General features: G+C 43.9%; 1 protein-coding gene across 2 annotated transcripts in view; it reads right to left on the bottom strand.

Moving 5' to 3' along the window:
• The window catches only part of suclg2 (succinate-CoA ligase GDP-forming subunit beta), a 571,906-nt gene that overhangs the window by 259,565 nt on the left and 290,007 nt on the right, over positions 1-22,334 (bottom strand). For both annotated transcript variants that reach the window (XM_072472300.1, XM_072472298.1), the window contains exon 3: positions 11,170-11,269. In XM_072472300.1, coding sequence (XP_072328401.1) covers positions 11,170-11,269 — 100 coding nt within the window. The remainder of the gene's footprint in view (positions 1-11,169; positions 11,270-22,334) is intronic.

Below are 22,334 nucleotides of genomic sequence, written 5' to 3'. Positions count from 1 at the left end.
CATCCCTGATCAGCAGCTCCGCGTGCTGGGTAGCCGATATCGCCCGGCAATCACAGTTCCTGCAGAGTATACGCAAGGCACGCAGGAATTCTGCAAGTGATTCCCCAGGGCGTTGCCGTCTCGTGGCGAGGAGGTGCCTAGCATTCACCTCCTTAACGGATGTCACGTATTGTCCCTTCAGCAGCTTTATTGTCTCTGCGTACAAGGGGGCGTTCCTGATGAGGAGAAAGACTCTTGGGCTCACCATGCATGGAGGATCTGCTTCTTCTGGAGGTCTGTGAAGTCTTCGGTGAAGGATGCGAGGTACGCTTCGAAGCAGCTTAGCCAGTGCTAGTTTCTGTGGCGTCGGCTGCCTGTGGGTCCAGCTCCAAGCGATCGGGTTTGAGTGATGAGTTTATCTTTAGAAGTTTAGTGTATTAAATTGATACACCATCAATAACACATGACGAGTGATGAACGTAACTGAGGCTTTAATACACGAACTAGCAAGCCTCCTGGCCTCTGAACCCGAACTGGGTCGGAGGCGGAGACTTGCCATCTTTATACATAAGCCCGAGGGGAGGAGCCACAGGCAGAGCCAGCCTGGACAAGCCCAGGATTGCACGATACAATACAATGCCATACAATGCAATACCGTGGTATTGCGGTCACTGACAGTATCGCTGTCAGTGGTCGATGATCTGTTAACAAAGTAAATTTCCGTCCATATAGGTACTGGTAAACACATTTGATTCTGAAGATAATGCCTAGAGCTTCCCTCTCTATCTGTTTTGAGTTATTTCAGCTTTGTTTTAGGACCTTGATGGAAATGCTATTGGCTTCTCTTCCCCATTCGGCAAGAAACAACTGCTTCCACCCCAGAAGGTGATGTATCACAAACAGTTTGGATTGAAGTGTGTCAGGACTCTTATGACTTTACTCGTGGCTCCTTAGCTTATACGAGGGACTTCTCGCACTGATCCACCCATTTCCTGTTTCGACAGAGTGAATTGTATAAAGGCTTGATAATAGTTGCTAGATTAGGGACAATCCTTCTATAACTAAGCCTCAAAACAAATTAAGTTGAGTTACATTTTGAGGTGCGGGTACCTCCCAGATCACCATTAAAGACTATGGCATGTTTCTTTAAAATATTTGGGAGACCTGCTTCAGGCATGAGATTCACCTCGGCCCAGTTTAGCTTACTTCTCTCCAGCCAGTTCGCCCCATTTAGGCTGGATAGCTGCCTTTAACGATGTGCAGAGACAAATCTGTGGTCTGTTCGTTTGGGTGCACATTTACATCGATACGGACCCTCATCCGAGCCACTTACGCAGTATAGTTTTTTCAGTACCATCTTTTTAAAATAATTTAGAGTACACAATTTCTTTTTCTAATTAAGGGCCAATTTAGCGTGGCCAATCGAGCTAACGTGCATATCTTTGGGTTGTGGGGGCGAAACCCACACAAACACGGGGAGAATGTGCAAACTCCGAACGGACAGTGACCCAGAGCCGGGATTAAACCTGGGATCTCGGCGCCATGAGGCAGCAATGCTAACCACTGCACCACCATGCGGCCCTCTTTTCAATACCATCATTGAGGGTTCAAAGCAATAAGTTATGGTTTCTCTTGGTAAACAGCTTATGGGACCTACAAAACGACTGTCCCAGTGTCCACCTCCATTTCCCCCGGTTGTCCGTCCAGTAAAGCAGTGACCTAGTAATGGTTTGTTGCACCTGCAATGGCCAATGCATTAAACGACATCATCTGACTGTGACTCTGGTTTCTTTTTGCACCTTTTTTGTAACACATGGATTTTTTTTCCCTCTATTCGGTTTTCCATTTGATACACATGATTCTTGGTGATTCTTTTTATAGTTCTGGTCTGGAACATGTTATTTCTTTCTCGACCAAGCATGTTCGATGAAACCCTTGTTACCTTAATTCTTGCATTTTGCATCTTTACACCAGAAATCAGTTGCAGTGTGCCCAGTTCTTGCCTACCGATGGCAATTTCAAACCTGTGTCTGTGTTCAGGTCTCAGCTGACATTTCATGGATGTTAATGCTCAAGTTTAAATGTTGTACTGACTCAGGTGCTAGTTCCATAGACATCATAATTCTAAAGTCTTATTTAGGTCTATGTTGCTCGGTGTTGACAGCCTTTTCTGGATAGCTTTGTTTCTCAACTCACACACAAGTCGGTCTCGAATGGTGTCGTTCAAGACATCTCCAAATTCACAGAATTCAGCAAATTTGTTTAATGTAGCTGTGAGTTGTGTGATTGATTCCCCCTCTTGCTGGCTATGTTTATGCAACGTGAACCTCTTGGCAATGACCAAGCATTTAGGTGAGAAGTGGCCCTGCAATATCTCCACTATCTCACCATCCGTTTCGAGCCTGTGTTCTGGTTGCACCAGACTCCACAGGACGTTGAAAGTCCTTCCACCCAATATCATGCTCAGGAATGTAGGACAACTATGTCCGTTGCAATTTTGTTCGCCTGGACAAAATATTTGATTCTTTCAGTGTATGAGGTCCAGCGCTCGGTCTCATGTTGCCTTCCACCCCTGCCATTTTACATGGGGAGGTTTGGTAAGTACAAATATGCCACAAGGTTTTTGGCACTACTTTGCTTCTTTTTTCCTTTCAAACAAGGTAACCCTGAGCTCAGCCTGTTCCTTTCCGGGTTTGCAAGGGATATTGCAAAACTGCTTGCAATTGTTGCAGGCTATTTGTTACTTTACTTGCTACTCACAGTGAGGGAGCACTGTCTCAGAACGTTCTGGACAGAGCACATGGCAAGCTTCTTTCGATGCTGTTTTCTCTGAAAATTTTTAAATTTCAGTTCATTCAATGGTTGGTGTTATTATTCGGCACCCCTCCATGGCCATTCGATGGTCGGTGTTATTATTCGGCACCCCTCCATGGCCAGCTTTGGTGTAGCAAAATTTTTATCATCGTAATCCTTTTTGGATGGCATGAAACGACAATTTTTCTTACTCCAGCGGATTTCTGCTGTTCTTTTTCGGAATCAACCACCCAGTAGCCAGTTTCTTTGTGATATTTTAAAGGATAGGTTTTTTTAAATTAATTTTTACGGGATGTGAGCTTCGCTGGTTGGGGTAGCATTTGTTGCCCACTCTAATTGCCCTTGGGAAGGTGGTGGTGAGCTGCATTCCAGAACCGCTGTAGTCCATGTAGTATAGGCACATCCACAGTGCTTTTACGGAGGGAGCACCAGGAGTTTAACCCAGCAACATTAAAGAATTGGTGATATATTTAGAAGTCAAGATGGGGACTGTTTGGAGAGGAACTTGCAGCTCGTGGTGTTCCCATTTATCTGATGCTCTTGTCCTTTTAGATAATAGTGGTCTTGAGTTTAGAATTTGCTGCCTAAGGAGGTTTAGTGGGCATTCTGCAGATGGTACACACTGCTGCTACTGTGCGTCAGTGGTTGAGGAGGTGAATGTTTGCGGTAGGGGCGCCAATCAAGCGGATCAGACTGTCCTGGATGGTGTCACGCTTCACGAGTGTTGCTGGAGCTGCACTCATCCAGGCAAATGGGGAGTATTCCATCACACTTCTGACTTGTGCCTTGTAGGTGGTGGATAGGCTTTGATGAGTCAGGAGACGTGGTACTCGCCACGGGATGTCTAGCCTCTGACCTGCTCTTGTAGCCACAGTATTTGCATACATAGAAGCAGGAGAAGGTCATTTGGCCCTTCGAGCTTGTTCTGCTATTCATTATGAACATGGCTGATCATCAAGTTCAATACCTCAATCCCGCCTTCCCCCCATATCCCTAGATCCCATTAGCCTCAAGAGCTATATCTAATTCCTTCTTGAAATTACACAACATTTTAGCCGCAACTATTTTCTGTGATAGTGAATTGCACAGATTCACCACTCTTTGGGTGAAGAAATTTCTCCTCACCTCTGTCCTAAAAGGTTTATCACTTATCCTAAAACTATGATCCCTAGTTCTGGGCTCCCTCATCATCAGGAACATTCTTTCTGAATTTACCTGGTCTAATCCTGATAAAATGTTGTAAGTTTCTATGAGATCCCCTCTCATTCTTCTAAACTTCAATGAATATAATCCTAACCGATTTAGTCTCTCCTCGTATGACAATTCTGCCATCCCAAGAATCAGCCTGGTAAACCTTTGCCGCACTCCCTCCATAGCAAGAACATCCTTCCTCAGATAAGGGCACCAAAACTGCACACAATACTCCAGGTGTGGTCTCACCTATGCCCTATACAATTGTCGTAAAACATTGCTATTACTATACTCAAATCCTCTCGCTATGAAGGCCAATATACCATTTGCCTTCTTTACTGTCTGCTGTACTTGCATTCTTACTTTCAGCGACTGATGCAGGAGGACACCATCAGTTAATTTACACCCATTCAAATAATAATCTGCCTTCCTATTTTTTCTGCCAAAGTGGATAACACACATTTACCCATGTTATACGGCATTTGCCATGCAAACGCCCACTGACTCAGTCTGTTCAAATTAGTTCTTGGGATGGCTGGCTGGACCAGCATTTGTTGCACATTCCCAATTGCCCTTGAACTGCGTGGCCTGCTAGGCCATTTCAGTGGGGGGGGGGGGGGGCAGTTAAGAGTCACCCGCAACGCTGTGTGGGTCTGGAGTTGCATTTAGGCCAGACTGGTTAAGGATGGCAGATTTCCTTCCCTGAAGGACATTAGTGAACCAGATGTTTTTCTTTTACATCAATCATGGTCATCATCAGACTTTTTAATTCCAGATTTTTTTATTTTATTGAATTCAAATGTCACCATCTGCCATGGTGGGATTTGAACATGGGACCCAGAGCATTACCCTGGGACTCTGGATTATAAGTCCAGTGACAATACCATTGTGCCATCACCTCCCCTATTCCCGCTGAAGCATCTCTGCATCCTCCTCCCAGTTCACTCTCCCACCCAAATTTGTATCATCTGCAAATTTGGAAATACCACATTTAGTTCCGTTGCCCAAATCATTAATCTATATGGCGACACGGTAGCACAGTGGTTAGTACTGTCGCTTCACATCTCCAGGGTCCCAGATTCGATTGCCGGCTTGGTCACTATCAGTGCGGAGTCTGCACATTCTCCTCGTGTCTGCGCGGGTTTCCTCTGGGAGCTCCCACAGTCCAAAGACGTGCAGGTTAGGTGGATTGGCCATGCTAAATTGCCCTTAGTGTCCAAAAGGGGATGGGTGGGGTTGCTGGGTTAGGGTATGGGGCGGAGATGTGAGCTTATGTGGGGTACTCTTTCCAATGGCCGGTGCAGACTCGATGGACCGAATGGCCTCCTTCTGCACTGTAAATTCTGTGTCTATATCTATATAACATAAATAATTGGGGACCTAGCACTGATCCCCGCTGTACGCCACAAGTCACTGCATGCCAATCATAAAAAGACTTTTTGCTTCCTGTCTATTAACCAGCTTTCTATCCATCTCAAGACACTATCCACAATCCCATGCCCTTAATTTTAGTAATCTGCTATGTGAGACCTTGTTGAAAGCCTTTTGAAAGTCTAAATAAACCACATCCACTGGGTCTCCTTGGTCAATTCTACTAGCTACATCTTAAAAGAATTCCAGTAGATTTGTCAAGCATGATTTCCCCTTCATAAATCCATGCTGACTTTGTCTGATTATACCACTGCTGTGCTATGAAATCCTTGATAATGGACTCTGGCAACTTCCCTACTACCGACTTACAGCTCACTGGTCTATAGTTCCCCGTTTTCTTCTACCTCCCTTTTTCAATAGCGGGGTTATATTAGCTACCCTCCAATCTGTAGGAACCATTCCAGAATTCAAAGGATTATTTCTAGGGCTATTTCCTTAAGTACTCTGGGATGAAGACTATCAGACTCTGGAGATTTATCTGTCTTCAATTCCATTAATTTCCCGAAAACTATTTCTCTGCTAATACTAATTTTCTTCAGCTCTTCATTAAATCTAGTGTTTCCCATAACTTCCAGTACATTATTCATGTCTTCCTTTGTGAAGACAGAGGCAAAGTACAATTTAGTTTCTCAGCCATTTCTTTGTTGTGAATTCCCTGTTTCTCACTGTAAGGGGCCTACATTCAATTTATCAATCTTTTTCTCTTTACATACCGATCGAAACTTTGTCAGTTTTATGTTCCCTGCTAGCTTACTTTCATATTGTACTTTTCCCTTCTTCACCAATCCCTTGGTCTGCCTTGCTGAATTTTAACTGTTCCCAATCCTCAGGTTGCAGACAAGGTGGCCATTTGCTGGAGAAGGCAGCAGCGACACCGCAAGCTGGAGGGGACACCCCATGTACAGAAGGCCGCCACACATCCTGGAGACCTGGCCACCCATCAGGCTGCGGAAGGGTAGGCCAGTGACAGTCTAAGGTGTACAGGCTTAGTTGGTCATTCAATAAGATGACGGACAGCATGTGCTGCATAAGACTACGTCTCAGTAGAAACACAGTGCAGTATCGGTGCCACATCCTCACAGACATGGCACCTCGTGGAGGAGGACACCAGTACCCGGTGGAGGATGAGGACACCCACTCCCAGTGGCCATGAAGGTTACTGCTGCCATCAAATGTTATGCCACCGGGTCATTCCAGGGTTCGACATTTCACGATCTACAGCCCACAGTTGCATCCGGGAAGTCACAGATGCCATGTATGACAAGGCATCAAACAGTATCACCTTTGAGCTGGACCGGGTCCATCACGATGCCCAGCCACAGGATTGTCTGCCATCATGCACGTGTCTGCCTGGTACCCAGGGAGCATGCATGACAGCCACAACTTGGGGCCCTCGGATATCCCTGGGGTGGTCAAGGACCACCCCAGGATGATGAGTTAGTTCTTGGGGGACAAGAGATACCCACTGGCTGATGACGCCAGTGCGGAGGCCTGAGACCGAGGCGGAGACCCAATATATGGAGGCCCCCTCCCTCCGAGGGTCTCTCGCTTTGTGATGGTCAGCGGTGTCCTCCACAACCTGGCACACATGTTGGAGAAGGAGGAGGATGAGGGAGAACTGGAGACCACTGTTATCTCCTTGCTGGCAGGCCCCGAGTTGGCCTTCAGCACTTCCTTTTCCCTAACATTGCCCGTAGGGCCCTGGGGAACTCCATGGGACAGAGGGGCAGCTAGAGTGAGCTCCAGATCTCCAGATGCCTCGGAGTCATCTAGCTCTGCCAGTCCTGGCAGTTCCCCGATTCTGTCCCATGGTGTCGACATCCTCAATGATGGTCGTCAGTGACGGGGCCAGTCTCTGGAGTGCCTCAGCAATGTCCATCTGCATCTGGGACATATCCCTCAGCGACTGCGGCATGATGTTGAGGCCCTCAGCCATGGTCATCACAGACTGAGCACCAACACTCAAGACACGGACGTCGTGCTCCAGGCTTTCCACTGTGGTCACCATCTCTGTTGACCTCCATGCCACGCATTGTTGGCACCATCTCCTGTACCCAGAGCTTTGGGATGTCTCCAATCGCCTATGCAGTCACTGGAATGTCATGACATCCCCTCCTGAATCTCATGCCTGTGTCCTATAAGCTCTGGTGGAACCTTGTCCAGAGGCTCGGCATTGGACTGGGACCCAGCTGAGTAGGTTCCAGCAGACCTTAGACTTCTGCCTCCCTTGGATGTTCTTGTCTCCACCTGATATACATCAGCGACTGTGTGGTGCTCACCAGATTGTGCCCCAGAAAATTGTCCACTAGTGTCGCCCACCGGGGTACACGTGTCTGCGCTGGTGGAAGGTGGGGGTGATAGCTCTGATGCCTCACCGGTGATCGCTTCAGAGCTCTCCCCCGAGGTGGTCTCTTCGGTGGGTTTGGAGAGTGGGGGGTACATGGCGACTCCTAATGGCCTTGCCTCATCAGATGTCGATCCTGTGAGACAATCGGCATGTGGTCAGTGAAGATCATTTTGTCTGACATGAACAACTCTCTTGAGGCAGATCATCTGGGTGAAGAGGCAGTGGATTCTCACCTCTGTGGCGCAGGTCAACCTTCCCCCCCCTTCTGCGGGGGCAAAGAGCTGGCATTGTGAGCCGCACTCTTGATGGGTCAGGGCCATGTGTGGGCACCACACCTGGACATGAAGGGGTTGTGCTGGTGGGTGCTGGGGGCTTCTGAGGAACAGGTGTGAAGAACCTCAAGTCCCCAGAAGTGACGTGCTGGAGTTGAAGCATATATGGGGTTCAGATAATTTGGCACTACTATGGAGATGTAAGCAGGAGGTTAACAGAGCTGCAAAGTAGGGGCTGGGGTAAATCCAGGAGGTGGAATGTGGGGTTTGGTGCACAAGTGGATCCCATAGATCTTTCAACAGGAGGAGAGGGAGAAGGGTGCAGAGACAGCACAGAAAACAGAACTGTAGGTCTAATAGCACTCACTTGGCTGCATGGTGTACCGAAAACAACCTCTCTCTAAATGTTGGAAAGACCAAGGAATTGATCATCGACTTCAGGAAGCGTGGCGCGACACGCACTCCCGTCTGCATCAATGGCTCCGAAGTGGAGATGGTCGATAGCTTTAAGTTCCTGGGGGTCACCATCACCAACAGTCTGTCCTGGTCCACTCACGTTGATGCAACAGTCCAGAAAGCCCAACAACGTCTCTATTTCCGACGGAAGCTAAAGAAATTTGGCATGTCTGCATCGACTCTCACAAAGTTCTACAGATGTGCAATAGAGAGCATCTTATCCGACTGCATCACAGCCTGGTCTGGCAACTGCTCGGTCCAAGGTCGCAAGAAACTGCAGAGTGCGGTGAACTCAGCCCAACGCATCACACAAACTTGCCACCCCCACATTGATTCTGTATACACTTCCCGCTGCCTCAGGAAGGCAGATAGCAATATCAGAGACCCCTCCCACCCAGGCATTGCCTTCTTCCAGACCCTTCCATCAGGCAGAAGGTACAGAAGTCTGAAGACTCGCACATCCAGACATAGAAACAGCTTCTTCCCACAGCTACAAAACTCAACGACTCCCCCTCGGACTGATCTGTTCCCTGTTAGAACACTATTCACAACGCCCTATGCTGCTTTTGCTCGTGTATTTACTTGGTTTGCTTTGTTTGGCCCCTTGTTCCACACTGTAACCAATCACTGTTTGTCGATGTACCATTTGTCAATGTTCTCTGTTGATTATTCTTTTGTCTACTATGTACGTACTGTGTACATTCCCTCGGCCGCAGAAAAATACTTTTCACTGTACTTCGGTACATGTGGCAATAATTCAAATCAAATCAAATTAAAAAAAACTTGTACATTTCAAAGAGATCGTTGCAAACACTGAATTATTTCATGTTTTGTTCCTCAACAGCAGCTCACAAATCGCTGGTTTTAACTTATAAATATGCAATTTTCCACTCTGCAGGTTTCTATTTCAGGCCTTTCAAAATCAAAACTAAATGCATGGCTGTTTTAATAACAATACTGTTCCTTTCGTCTGAGAGCAGAGATTTGGTTGCTAGGATTTGGCAGGATGGGATGAGATAGCATTCAATGTTCTTTGTGAATGTTCTTCATGGGCGGCACAGTAGTTGGCACTGCTGCTTGACAGCAGCAGAGACCAATTCCGGTCTTGGGTGACTGTGTCTGTGTGGAGTTTGCACTTTCGTCCTGTGTCTGCGAGGGTTTCCTCCGGGTGCTCCACTTTCCTTTCACAGTTCAAAAGAAGTGCAGGTTAGGTGGATTGGTCATGCTAAATTGCGCCTCAGTGTCCAAAGATGGAGATTAGGTGGGGTTATGTGGTTGCAGGGATAGGGCGGGGGAGTGGACCTAGGTAGACTGCTCTTTCAGAGAGTTGGCGCAGACTCGATGGGCCAAATGGCCTCCTTCTTCACTGTCATGGTGCTATGATTCGATGGAATGGCAGATTTTTTATGCCTGTCATACACACAAAAATCCGGAGGTGACAGGTTGGAGAAGAATCAGCAGAGGTAGGCAATAACATAGAACAGGTACTTTCATGAAGACGTAAGTGTGTTCCAGGTCACATTGAATGCAAAAATTGTCAATGAAGAAGAAAACTTTGATATCCCAAATTTTTAACTGGAGGAAATGGAGGTTCATCCAAAACATTGATCAGTAAAGAGACAGAAGCAGTTCGGAGGTCAAAAATGAGAGTGCATGTGGAACCTGGCATTTATAGATTCTGTCACCAAAGTGGATGAAGAAGGTTTGGGGTCAAGGGTAGATCCTTGGGGTACTTCAGAGATAATTGTGTGAATAGGAAGAGACATCATTACCAGAGGTGCTTTGGCTATAATCACAAAAGTAAGAGTGGAAACCAAATGAAGGCACTTCCACTAAGGAGACGTACTGGAGGAAAAGAAGTCAAAGATTAGAGTAGTGAGATGGATGAGAAGGGATAGTATGCCACAGTCATAGAGGTCGCATGTGAATTTGTTTAGTTTTGATTGCACGATTGAAACCGAGCAGCTGAGATTCAAACGTGGAGTTGGACAAAGATGGGCATTGAGTTGGAAGGAAGCAGTATGTTCAAGGGCTTGAGAAGGGGGGCTATTTACTTTCACTTTTCCATCTGGAAGCTTAACCCTCATCGATCACTCGTGTGAATAAGAATTTGAAAACCACCTTTTAACTAGTTGAAACCCATGCCCTCCACCCCATCAGTTCTCTCAATTCAATTTATGTGCTTACAGATTAAATCTGCAATCTTTTATGAAACTACTACTAATTGTGTGGCTCTTCACTGCATTGTCTCCAACATTTGAAAGCCTCTTTTGGCAATAAGACTGGATGTAGTTTCCAAGCTATCATCTGTGCAGAGCTCAGAAATGCCATTTCCTCTCAAATATATTAATGTTTTGGTTACATACTTCAACATCCTCCTGGTTTTGTTGACCACTTCTCAGCATTGTTTGGACATGTTCCATGTCAAGTCAAGCAAAATTCTTTTAGTTTCTTGTTACTTCAAAATCATTTATGGATAGATATACATTGTCTATTTTTTCTTCCAATGCTACATAATTTACACTTGTCTGGATATTGTTTCTGTTGCCACTTGCACATCATGTCCATTCATTCAGAAATTTCAGAACTGCTCTTCCAGTTCAAAAGCTCCTCTTAGTACTGTATTATTTGCAAATTTGGCTCCTTAACATGCTTCTTTCTGAAGCACTGTAAACTTACTTTTTAGTTAAATGAACACCTCCCTTCAGACCACTGGTGAAGCTGCCCTTTCCTCTGCCACCAGCCAGGATTTGAGCTTTCAAAACGATTTCTTTTGCCTCTGTTTGGAGAGAAACACAGTTAAGCACTTAATTATATTTGTCTACAATGCAACAGTCTATTGTGGTTTTCAGGACAAAGTTTGCAGGCAAAATATTAGCTTACAAAGTATCACAGGCAATATGAGTGAATTCACACATTCAGTTGCTAAATTTCACTTTTCTCTATCTCACCACAATCATCAACCTGCCTCTGTCATAAAGAAAATAATGCTACAATAGTGGAGAGAAACGTCAGACAAATATGTTAAGTGTTAATCTAATTGCCAGTAATTGTAATTACTAGGATATGTAATTCATAACCTGTCACACAATATTGCAACTTTCTTCCGTTAGTCAAGGGATTGTAGCAGAGTGATGTAAAAAATAGGAACCTTTAAGAAATTATGTTTTTTTTAGAATTGCACAGAACACTCATGGAACTACTTGGCACAGCATTGAATTTGCTCTCTCTGGATAAACAAACAATTTTAAGGAGTCAGTGACCAAGGCAAGATAGAGATAAATATCGCAAAGATTGCGCTCCCACCTTGAGGTCTCTGCACTCCACAACCCTGAACGGATAGCAGGAAGCCTGCTGGTGCCTGGTCAGCTCTCAACAGAGGTTACGAGGCTGGACCAGCTGCCATAACTTTTTTAAGTTTTAATGGAGAGTGGAAAGATCGATTTGTTCCAGGATTGATAATATAAGATATAGGGCTTGGTTATTTTAGAAACAAAGTTTATTAAAACAAAAGAAAAGAAAACAATATTTAAATCTTTCCTTCAATTCGAACCCTACAGATTATGTGCATTTCTTAACCTTAACACATTTGTTTCCATTAAACAACACATCCAATAAACATACAGCTCTCATTCCACCTACATAGACAGGTAATGATGATACTTGTATTTATGAAGCAATTCTCTGCTGTAGGTCAAGTTCCTTTAGAACCCTTTTGAAAGTCTGTATCTGGAGCAGCTTCCTTCATGACCTCTCGGGGTAACCTCCAGTCTTCTGCCATAACGGTTCAAAAAAGCATTTATTTCTCTCTCTCTAGGTTCCACCATCCTCTCAAACAAAGGTTCTCCCTTGAGGTGGCCAGACTTGAATCCCTTATTGTTATCTTGGCTGATTGCCCACTCCCATTTATACAAAAAGACAGAGCTATGCCATTCATATGCAACTAACCTTCCTTTGATAGACAAATAGATATTCAGACTCCATGATGGGCTGATGGCTGGTCAAACAAGGTTGTCCTGAATGTCAAAGGATATTGAGTGAATCATCCTGGCTGAACCGGGTATCCTGTGTATTTCCACTAACGAGGTTAAGTCTCAATGGGACAAGGTAACACAGTCTGTGGGCGCTTCCCTCTAACTCTGCTGCTAACAGTCATTTTAACCCCTAAATTGCCTGCTACATCCTGGACGCCCTACTGGACCAAGTTCCTAATATCTCTCCATCATGACATGCCCTATATACCCCAGAATTGCATAGAACCCTCATGGAACTACCTTGCACAGCATTTAATTCGCTCTCTCTGAAGAAAAAACAATTCGAAGGACCAAGGCAAGATAGAGATAAAGATCAGAAAGATTGCACTCCCACCTTGAGGTCTACCTCAAGCCAGATGATGAACGGTGTGTATGCCTGTGTGTGTATGTATGTATGTGCGTGTATGTGTGTGCGCATGTATGTGTTGTAGGGGGGTGTATGTGTGCATGTAGGTCACCATCCTACATCTTGGGTACCTAGCCTGTGGCAAACTAAAGCAAGTTCACGGCAGCTAGGGAAGCTTTATCTCAATTCATAATTCTGGAATAAAAAAGCTAGTCTTCTAAATCTTTTGTAAAAACCCATCTGGTTCTCTGATGTCCACCAAGGGAGAAATCTGCCAACCTTACCTGATCTGACCACGAGCAATGCAATTCATTCTTAACTGCTCTTTGAAATAGACTAGCAAAACATTCAGTTGTATCAAACCACTACAGAAAAATCAATTAGAATAAAACCAGATGAACTACTTGGCAATGACCGTGGCACCAGAAATGGCAAATGCACTTTGCCCCCACACAATTCTCCTTGATAACATCGGAGAACCTGTGCAAAGATTGGAAGAGCTGTTCAACACGCTAGTCAAGTAACAGACTGAAAACCCGTCACCAAGTCATACCTTACCCTATTGCTACAGACTCCCCCATCACCATCTCAGAGTAAGTCATGTCCCACCAACAGGACTGATCCACCAGAGGTGGCAGCAGTGAGGTACACAGGGTTTACAGTCGGCAACGGAGTGTCATAGGAATGCTCAACATTCACTCTGGATCCCATGAAGTCGCATGGTATCAGGCCAAATATGGGCAAGTTAATCTGCCATAATCACCCTTCTCCACAAAAGAAAAACCCTCTTGCAAACTACATCCCATTTCCAATCTCTCTTTGCGAAGTCTTTGAATGTATTATCTCCTCCCACACCCATGCCAATCTTTCCTCAAAGTCCATGTCTGAATCTCTCTAATCAAGTTTCCGTGCCTGTCACAGTACAGGAACAGCTCTCATCAAAGCCATAAATTACATCCTGTGTGACCATGACAAAGGTAAACTTGCTTTGTTCTTCTCAATCTGTTTGCGGTCTTTGGCACGGTTGATCACACCATCACCGCTTTTATCCAGCTGAGTGTGACGGCTCTCCCCTGGTTCAATTCATATCTATCTACCACAAATTACGACGTTCAAGACAATCCCATTTCTCTGGCCCCAAAGGTCATATTTGCGCATATACTCTATGTAATAAATTGACCCGCTTTTCACAGCCATAACACATTATACTCACGTTAGTTGTCAGCCTCAATTTTTCATCCCGCAAATGCATGTTTTACTTACCAGTACATTATAACTGGAAGCAAGAAATTAAGCAGGTGATATGGGCTGTGTTGAAAATTCGCGCAGAAATTTAAGACACACCCACTCTTTGCGTTGGAAGCGTCTGACTTGCCAAAATAACAAAACCCCACACCCATGATGGCGGCTAACTTTGATACTTGGCGTACATGTGGGCCCTGTTTCTCGAGGGATTTTTTGAGGCATGAGATATAGGCAAGCTGTGGTCTAACACCCACACTACTCAAAGGTGATAAGACAAATCCCACAGTTATCTCAGCAATGCACCCAGGCATCAGCAATCACTGGAGGTCAACCAATCTCATTGAAACTCTGTCTCGTTCATTTGGGATTCCAGTCCTCACTTTCAAAGGACCAGCCTTTAGAATTCTCTTCAAAAGACGCTCTGTCTTAGACTGCACAAATATATCCCTCACTTTGCCACTAGGACCAGCCCTTATTCAATACGGAGTGTAGGAGACCATGGCAAGGGCAGCACCAGAGCTACCTGAAAATAAGGTGCCAACACAATGAAGCTTCAACATAGGCCTACATGTATGCTAAACTGCGACAGAAGCATGTTACAGTCAGTGCCAAGTGATCCCACAATCAAAGAAGCAGATCAAAACTCTGCAGTCCAGCCACATTCAGTTGTAAATGGCTGTGGACATTTGAACAACTGATGGGAGGAGGCTCCTGCAATAACGAACCCAGTTGATGTTAATACGACAAAAGGGTTGATGCCCTCGTGCAAACGGGATATGGCGCTCGACTCATCGATCAACAGTTCCAACGCGCCACAGCAAAAATGCTCCGACCTCCTTACAAGACAAACACGGGACACAACCGACAGAGTATCTTTCGTCACCAGTACTTACGCAGAGCGGAGAAACTATGACATTTTCTTCATAGCCTTCAACACGTCATCGATGAAGACGAACATCTTGCCAAGGTCATTCCCTCACCCCCACTACTAGCCTTCAAACAACTGCGCAACCTCAAACAAATCATTGTTTGCAGCAAACTACCCAGCCTTCAGAATAGCGACCACAACACCACACAACCCTGCCACGGCAATCTCTGCAAGATGTGCCAGATCATCGACATGGGTACCACCATTACACGCGAGAACTCCACCCGCCAGGCATGTGGTACATACTCGTGCGACTTGGCCAACGTCGTCTACCTCATACGCTGCAGGAAAGGATGTTCCGCAGCATGGTACATTGGCGAGACCATGCAGACGCTGCAAAAATGGATGAACGGACATCACGCGACACTTGCCAGGCAGGAATGTTCCCTTCCAGTCGGGTGAACACTTCAGCAGTCAAGGGCATTCAGCCTCTGATCTTCGGGTAAGCGTTCACCAAGGCAGCCTTCAGGACGTGCTACAATACAGAATCGCCGAGCAGAAACTTATAGCCAAGTTCCGCACACATGATTACGGCCTCAACCGGGACCTTGGATTCATGTTGCATTACATTCAGCCCCACCATCTGGCCTGGGCTTGCAAAATCCTACCAATGTCCTGGCTTGAGACAATTCACACCTCTTTAACCTGTGATTATCCCTCTCTCCAGTTGCTCCGTCTGGACCTGTAAAGACTTAATTACCTGCAAAGACTCGCATTCAAAGTATCGTCTTGCATCTTTGACTTTGTCCATATATATGTTTCTGGAACCCACCTATTCATTCACCTGAGGAAGAAGCTGTGCTCCGAAAGCTAGTGATTCAAAACAAACCTGTTGGACTTTAACCTGGTGTTGTAAGACTTCTTATTGAATCCTTCTGAACAATACCTTTGTCTCTGTTCTCTTAAGCCCCTAGCCAAGCTGTTTGAGTAACAATTAAAAATCTGTCATCTGCCTAACCATATGGAAAATTGCCCACATACATCTTACCCACAAAGTACAGGGTAAGTCCAATCCAGCCAATTACTACTCCACCAGCCTACTCTCAATCAACTGCAAGTGATGGAAGGTACCATGGACCGGCCACCAAAGACACTTATTCAGCAACAACCTGTTCGGTTTCACTCATTTGGGTTTCTTCAGGGCTATGTGGCTTTCAACCTCATTACACCTTGGTCCAAACATGGCAAAACAAAGTTGAATTTCAGAGGAGGAGGCGATAATTATAGCCCTTGACATCACAACTCATTTGACCAAGAGTGGCGTCAAGGAACCCAAGCAAACAATGCACTGGTTGGGAGTCATACTTGACACAAAGGTAGGTGACTGTGGTTGCTGGAGGCCAATTATTTCTGTTCCAGCACTTCACAGTAGGGGTTCGTCACAGTAACGAACTAGACCCAACTATCTTCAGCTGCATCAATTACCTTCCCTTTATCATAAGTTCAGAAGTGGGGTCATTTGCCAATGATTGGGCAGTGCTCAGTGGCATTTGCAACTCCTCAGATGTGAAGCAGTCCATGCATACAGACTGTTAGACCTGGACAACATTCAGGTTTGAGCTGATAAGTGACAAGTAATGTTCATGCCACACAAGTGCCAGGCAATGACCATCTCCAACAAGAGACAATCTAACCATTTTGCCTTTATGTTCAAGGACATCATCAAGGCTGAAGCCACCAACATCTACATTCTTGGGCTTACCATTGACCAAAAAACAAACTTAACAACCACTTAAGTAAAGTTGATGTAGTCCCAGCTGACCTTTGAGGGGGAGAACTGACTGATGGTGATTTAACTTGAGGATCATCACACCTCAGGTGAGGGGCAAGGGTGAGAAGGCGGGCCATTTAAATACAGTGGCTATAAGAGCAGATCAGGGGCTGGGAATTCTGTGGAGTACTTCATCTCCTGACTTCACAAAGCAAGTCCACCACTGAGACGCAAGTCAGATATGTGGTGCAACACTCTCCATTTGCCTGAATGGGTTCAGCCCCAACAACACTCAAAAAGCTTTACACCACCCAGGTCAAAGCAGTCCACTTGATTGCCACTTCACATGCCAACTTAAACATTCACCTCCCCCACCACCGGTACAAAGTGGCAACATCAATACCATCGATGAAGTGAACTGCAGCAACTCATCAAGCTTGTTTTGGCAGCACCACCATAACCCAGGACTTAAGTGCCTAGAAGTACAAGGGCAGCAGTTGCATGGGAACACAACTTCCTGCGACTTTCCTCCAAGTCATCCACCATGCTGGCTTGGAAATATAGTGCCATTCTTTCATTGTCACTAGATCAAAATGCTTGAATTCTTTTCCTAACACACTTTGGGTGCACCAACGCCATGGGTAATAACTGCTGGTCTTGTTAGCGCTAGTCACCATCCAATAAAGTAAAAGAAATCCCTTGCATATTTGTCCACTTTCATCAAATTCCAGCTTGGGATTCCTTTTCTTGCTCTTCAATCCACCTTTCATAAGCTCCCTTCATCCTACACAACTTAATGGCCATATTCATATATCAGTAACATTTAAGTGAAAAAGTTCTCCCTGATTTCTCCTCTTAATTTTAATGCTAATTCTTAGCCAATGTCCCTTCCTACATGACCCATACATCAAGATGAAAAGTTGTCTGGATTATTTGTGTCTCTGTTTTAAGATAACTAGTAATTGATAGAATTGGGCCCACCACAGCCACCTACAATTGCATAGAATATTTTAGGGTGGGTCAGTCCAATGCTTTTTCACAGCAATACTATAAATCTTTTTATCTATATTCTTAACCTCTGCAAATGCAGGCCAGCAATGTATCTGCCATTTACTCTTGCAGTCGGCACTATGTTGACACTATGTTGACAGTACTTAGCGATTACTTTTCTAATCAAAACTGTTGTGTGACAATTACGTCAATTTCTGCATACAGCAATAGTTGTAACTTTACAAATGTATATTAATTCAATTTAAAATTGATCTGAGAATATGCATCAGCAAAAATGTGATCTCGCCCATATATTTTTATTGAATCTTGCAAATTTCCCAATCCAAGGCTGAACTTTATTTAAATCTATGGAACATATGTATTAAATTCTCAATTACCTTTTCATAGTCACTGTTTTTGGTAAAATTGTTAACTTTTGAAATACTCTACTTGACCCAAGCAATCCTGCTTTAGGTCCCTATAGAATGTTCAAGAGTTCAATGCACTCAGCAAATCTAATTCTCACTTCAATTCAGATGAATGCTATTCTGAGTATTCCAATCCTCCCCCACTCAGTCTCAACGTCACTTTAGATGAGACTTGGGCATAGAGTTTCTTGCTATCACACAAAAACAAACACCATTTTATTGATCCAATCATGCTACTGTGCACCCAGAGCGTTGTGGCGGGTCCTATGCCTAGTGTTCTGAACAAGTTATCTTAAATCAGATGCCAACTTTTTTTGTTGAAAATAGAAAAATAAGTAGTTGTGAAAAGGTTTACAACCTGAAATTTCCACGTGGTTTGGCTGATCGTGTGTAATTTGGCTAAAATCATTGTAACCTGAGCAAAAATATTTCTGAATTACAAGCACCGAGTTTCTGCAATCTTTTGCACTCATTTCTTAAAAACTCAGCAGCAGCCAACTTCAGCGATGAAACGGGCCATGACCCCCAGATTCACCACTGGGGGTTTCCATTAATTGCACTTATGTACAACCCCTTTTGAGGGGCTCTTAAAAGGTCAGCTCAATTCAACAAAATAAATGTACACTTGTAGTTTAGGTGCAGGGACACTAATATTGACACATTTTACAAGTTATTCAATGTATATTTTTAATTTACTAAAAATATAAAGAAGATCATTTCACCCCAATAAGGACAAAGAACAAACAACAATACAGCACAGGAACAGGCCCTTCGGCCCTCCAAGCCTGTACCGGTCATGATACCAACCTCTGCCAAAACACTCAGCACTTCCTTGTGCCATATCCCTCTATACCCATCCTATTCACATGTTTGCCAAAATGCCTTTTGAATGCCGTTAATGTATCTGCTTCAACAACCTCCCCTGGCAACGCGTTCCAGGCACTCACCACCCTCTGTGTAAAGAATCTGCCTCGCACATCTCCTCTAAACTTTGCCCCACAGATCTTAAACCTATGCCCCCTGGTGACTGACCCCTCCATCCTGGAAAAGAGTGCCTGCCCATCCACTCATCCATGCCCCTCATAATCTTGTAGACCTCTATCAGGTCACCCCTCAACCTCCATCTTTCTAATGAAAACAGTCCGAGTCTATTCAGCCTCTCTACAGAGCTAACACCCTCCAGATCAGGCAACATCCTGGTAAACCTCCTCTGCACCCTCTCCAAAGCCTCCACATCCTCCTGGTAGTGTGGCGACCAGAATTGTGCGCAATATTCCAAGTGCAGCATTACCAAGATTCTATACAACTGCAGCATGATTTGCCAGTTTTTATACTCGATGCCCCGTCCAATGAAGGCAAGCATTCCATATGCTTTCTTGACTACCTTGTCCACTTGTGTTGCCACCTTCAAAGATCTGTGGACCTGCACGCCCAGATCTCTCTGACTTTCTAGTTTCCTAAGAATTTTACCATTTACGGTATATTTCCTCTCTATGTTAGACCTACCAAAATGCATTACCTCACATTTGTCCGGATTAAACTCCATTTGCGATTTCTCTGCCCAAGTCTCCAATCTATCGACGTCCTGCTGTATCTTCTGACAATCCTCAACACTATCTGCCACTCCACCAACCTTGGCGTCATCCGCGAACTTACTAATCAGACCGGCTACATTTTCCTTCAAATTGTTTATGTACACCACAAACAACAGAGGCCCAAGCACCAATCCCTGTGGAACACCACCATTCAATCTTCCATTCAGAAAAACACCCTTCTACTGCTACCTTTTGTAAATAGTAAATGGTTTTGTATAATTTAAATTATCATTGCCAGCATTTAAAATCTGGTTATTCACAGCTATAGGAATGACACGGTGATTAAAATATTTTTATTGTGATGAACCCGTTTTCAACACATGTTAATCAGACTACCCAGTTATCACTCAAACATATCAAGGCAGATTTTTAAAAATGTATATTTTTTAATAAAGTTAATAAAGCACTTGTTGAAGGCACATTTTGCATTTAGCAATGTGCAAATACATTTGAGGGGCAACTCAAAGAACACTTCTCAGAACAGACCTTACATCTTTTTCATTCCTGATAAAACTTGTTGTGAGCTTCATATGACTCACTGTTGTAAGTGACCTGTGCACTTCAGCTCTTTATCGCACTAAGAAGAACTGTCAGATATTTCTGACTTAAAAGCAACAGGCAGTATTTGCCGTGCACAGCAACTGGCAAAGCAATTAAACAACTGTACTGATAAAATCTACAGAGTTATCTTTGGCTCTACATAAAAAGACCAACTTTGGGAAAACTTGAAGCATAAAACTACATTTAACACAATAAAGTTAAGAATCAGTCATTTTAACTGCTTTGCTTTAATCATGAATGGGTAAATTTGGTTCAACCATCAAATATTCGGAAGTGCAATGGAAGAGTTGAAATGTTATGCCATAAATGCACTGGAAAACTGAGTGATTCTGTGCATAATGCCCCCTAGTCACTATCCCATACCAGATGATGCAAACATATTAAAGTGAACAATGTTAAACTCATACTTTATTCAGTGTTGGTGCAAAATGCTGAGGACTGCCAAGGAGCTATCAACACGACTTTTCCGTATTTGATTACTACGGACTTGCTTGGCCCCAATTTAAATGACTTTTGGTAACTTTGTTCTTTTCCCTTCAACAAAATAGTAGGATACTTGCACAAAGAATGTTCTTAGGTTGTTAACAATATTGCTCTGCATAAGGTACACCTGATTTTCCCCTCGCCACAAGATCTGTCATTTGTAGGACCAAGGACAGAGCCCTTTTTAAAAAGAATATTTCTGCACTGACTCACATGGATCACAGGTTTGATTTTGCAAATAGCCGAAACCACCGAGCTTCTGAACTCAAATTCAAAAAAGTGAACTCCCATCCTAATGAACACAATATATCTACCCAGCAATTTATTTTCAATGTGCACAAGTCTTATGAAATGATAATTTAACAAGAGTCACTGCATATTTTGAAAGCTTGCCATAGGAAATGTGGTGCTATGGCAGAATAGGGTTCATAAACTTGTGAAGATCTGTCATATAAGTCAATACAGCTAAAGTCTACCCTGGGAGTTATGATTACTCAGACTATCAGAGCCTACAGCAAAATGAACAGTTTCTGCTCCATCATCCTGTTTATTACTTAACTACTGCATCAGTCACAACACTAAAACTTGGGGAAAATGACAAACACATTAACGACAATACCACTTATCAGTGACGACAAAAAGACTTAACATTAGTGACATTATATTCAAAGATACTACACACAAATTCTCAGAATTACAATGTGCAGGCCTTTTTTAAAGCAATTTTAGCATGATCTTCCTTGTTCTTTGACTGAAATTTAACCTCTTCATGCATTTCAGGATAGGCTGTCATTCCTTCTGAAAATAAGGCAATCACCTGGGGCATTGCACTGTGAGTAATCACTTGATCATCTGCTGTTCCACTGCATAATAGCCCCCAAGGTAAGAATTCTGTCCAAAAAAGGCAGCACCGAAATAAAACATTTCAGGAAGAATCTCAGTGCAGCATCAGAAAATGGCCAGGAGGGAGATTATGTAGATGCTAAACTTCAACTGAAAAAGATTATACAAAACCAGACAGTGAAACATTATTCCTCATTTTCAACCTCCAGATATTCTTGCATTGTAAGGTTTGAGAAGGAGGAGATTTCCAAAGAATATGATCTTCAGGCTAGTTTGAGGGTCTGCCAAATCAAAATTCCTACTATCTGTTAAATGAAGATAATAATACCTAATGAAAGTAGAAACGGGATATAAAAAGATGATTTCAAAAACATGACACAGTAAGTATAATGAATATCAACAGGAAGCTGTAACTATATGCAACACATTTTAGATTATAGATATATCATAAGAACAAAGCACAAGTACACATCAGCTTTCCATGTTTCACTGGTTCACATAGTACTGATGCAAGTAGAGAATTCTCCAGTTGTCTTCCATATTATTCATCCTGAAATCATTTGTAGCGCACCCTGTTAAACAAGATATTGTTCCTATAAATTAGCGAACTACAACCAAAGAAAACAAAGTTTAGATAGTCCTCAAATTTTTACAAATAAAAGCAGTGGTCATTTAAGGGC

Source organism: Scyliorhinus torazame, chromosome 13, assembly GCF_047496885.1.
Source record: "Scyliorhinus torazame isolate Kashiwa2021f chromosome 13, sScyTor2.1, whole genome shotgun sequence".
Taxonomy (NCBI): domain Eukaryota; kingdom Metazoa; phylum Chordata; class Chondrichthyes; order Carcharhiniformes; family Scyliorhinidae; genus Scyliorhinus; species Scyliorhinus torazame.
Note: the sequence above shows the minus strand (reverse complement) of the source record. Positions and strands in the feature narration are given on the sequence as shown.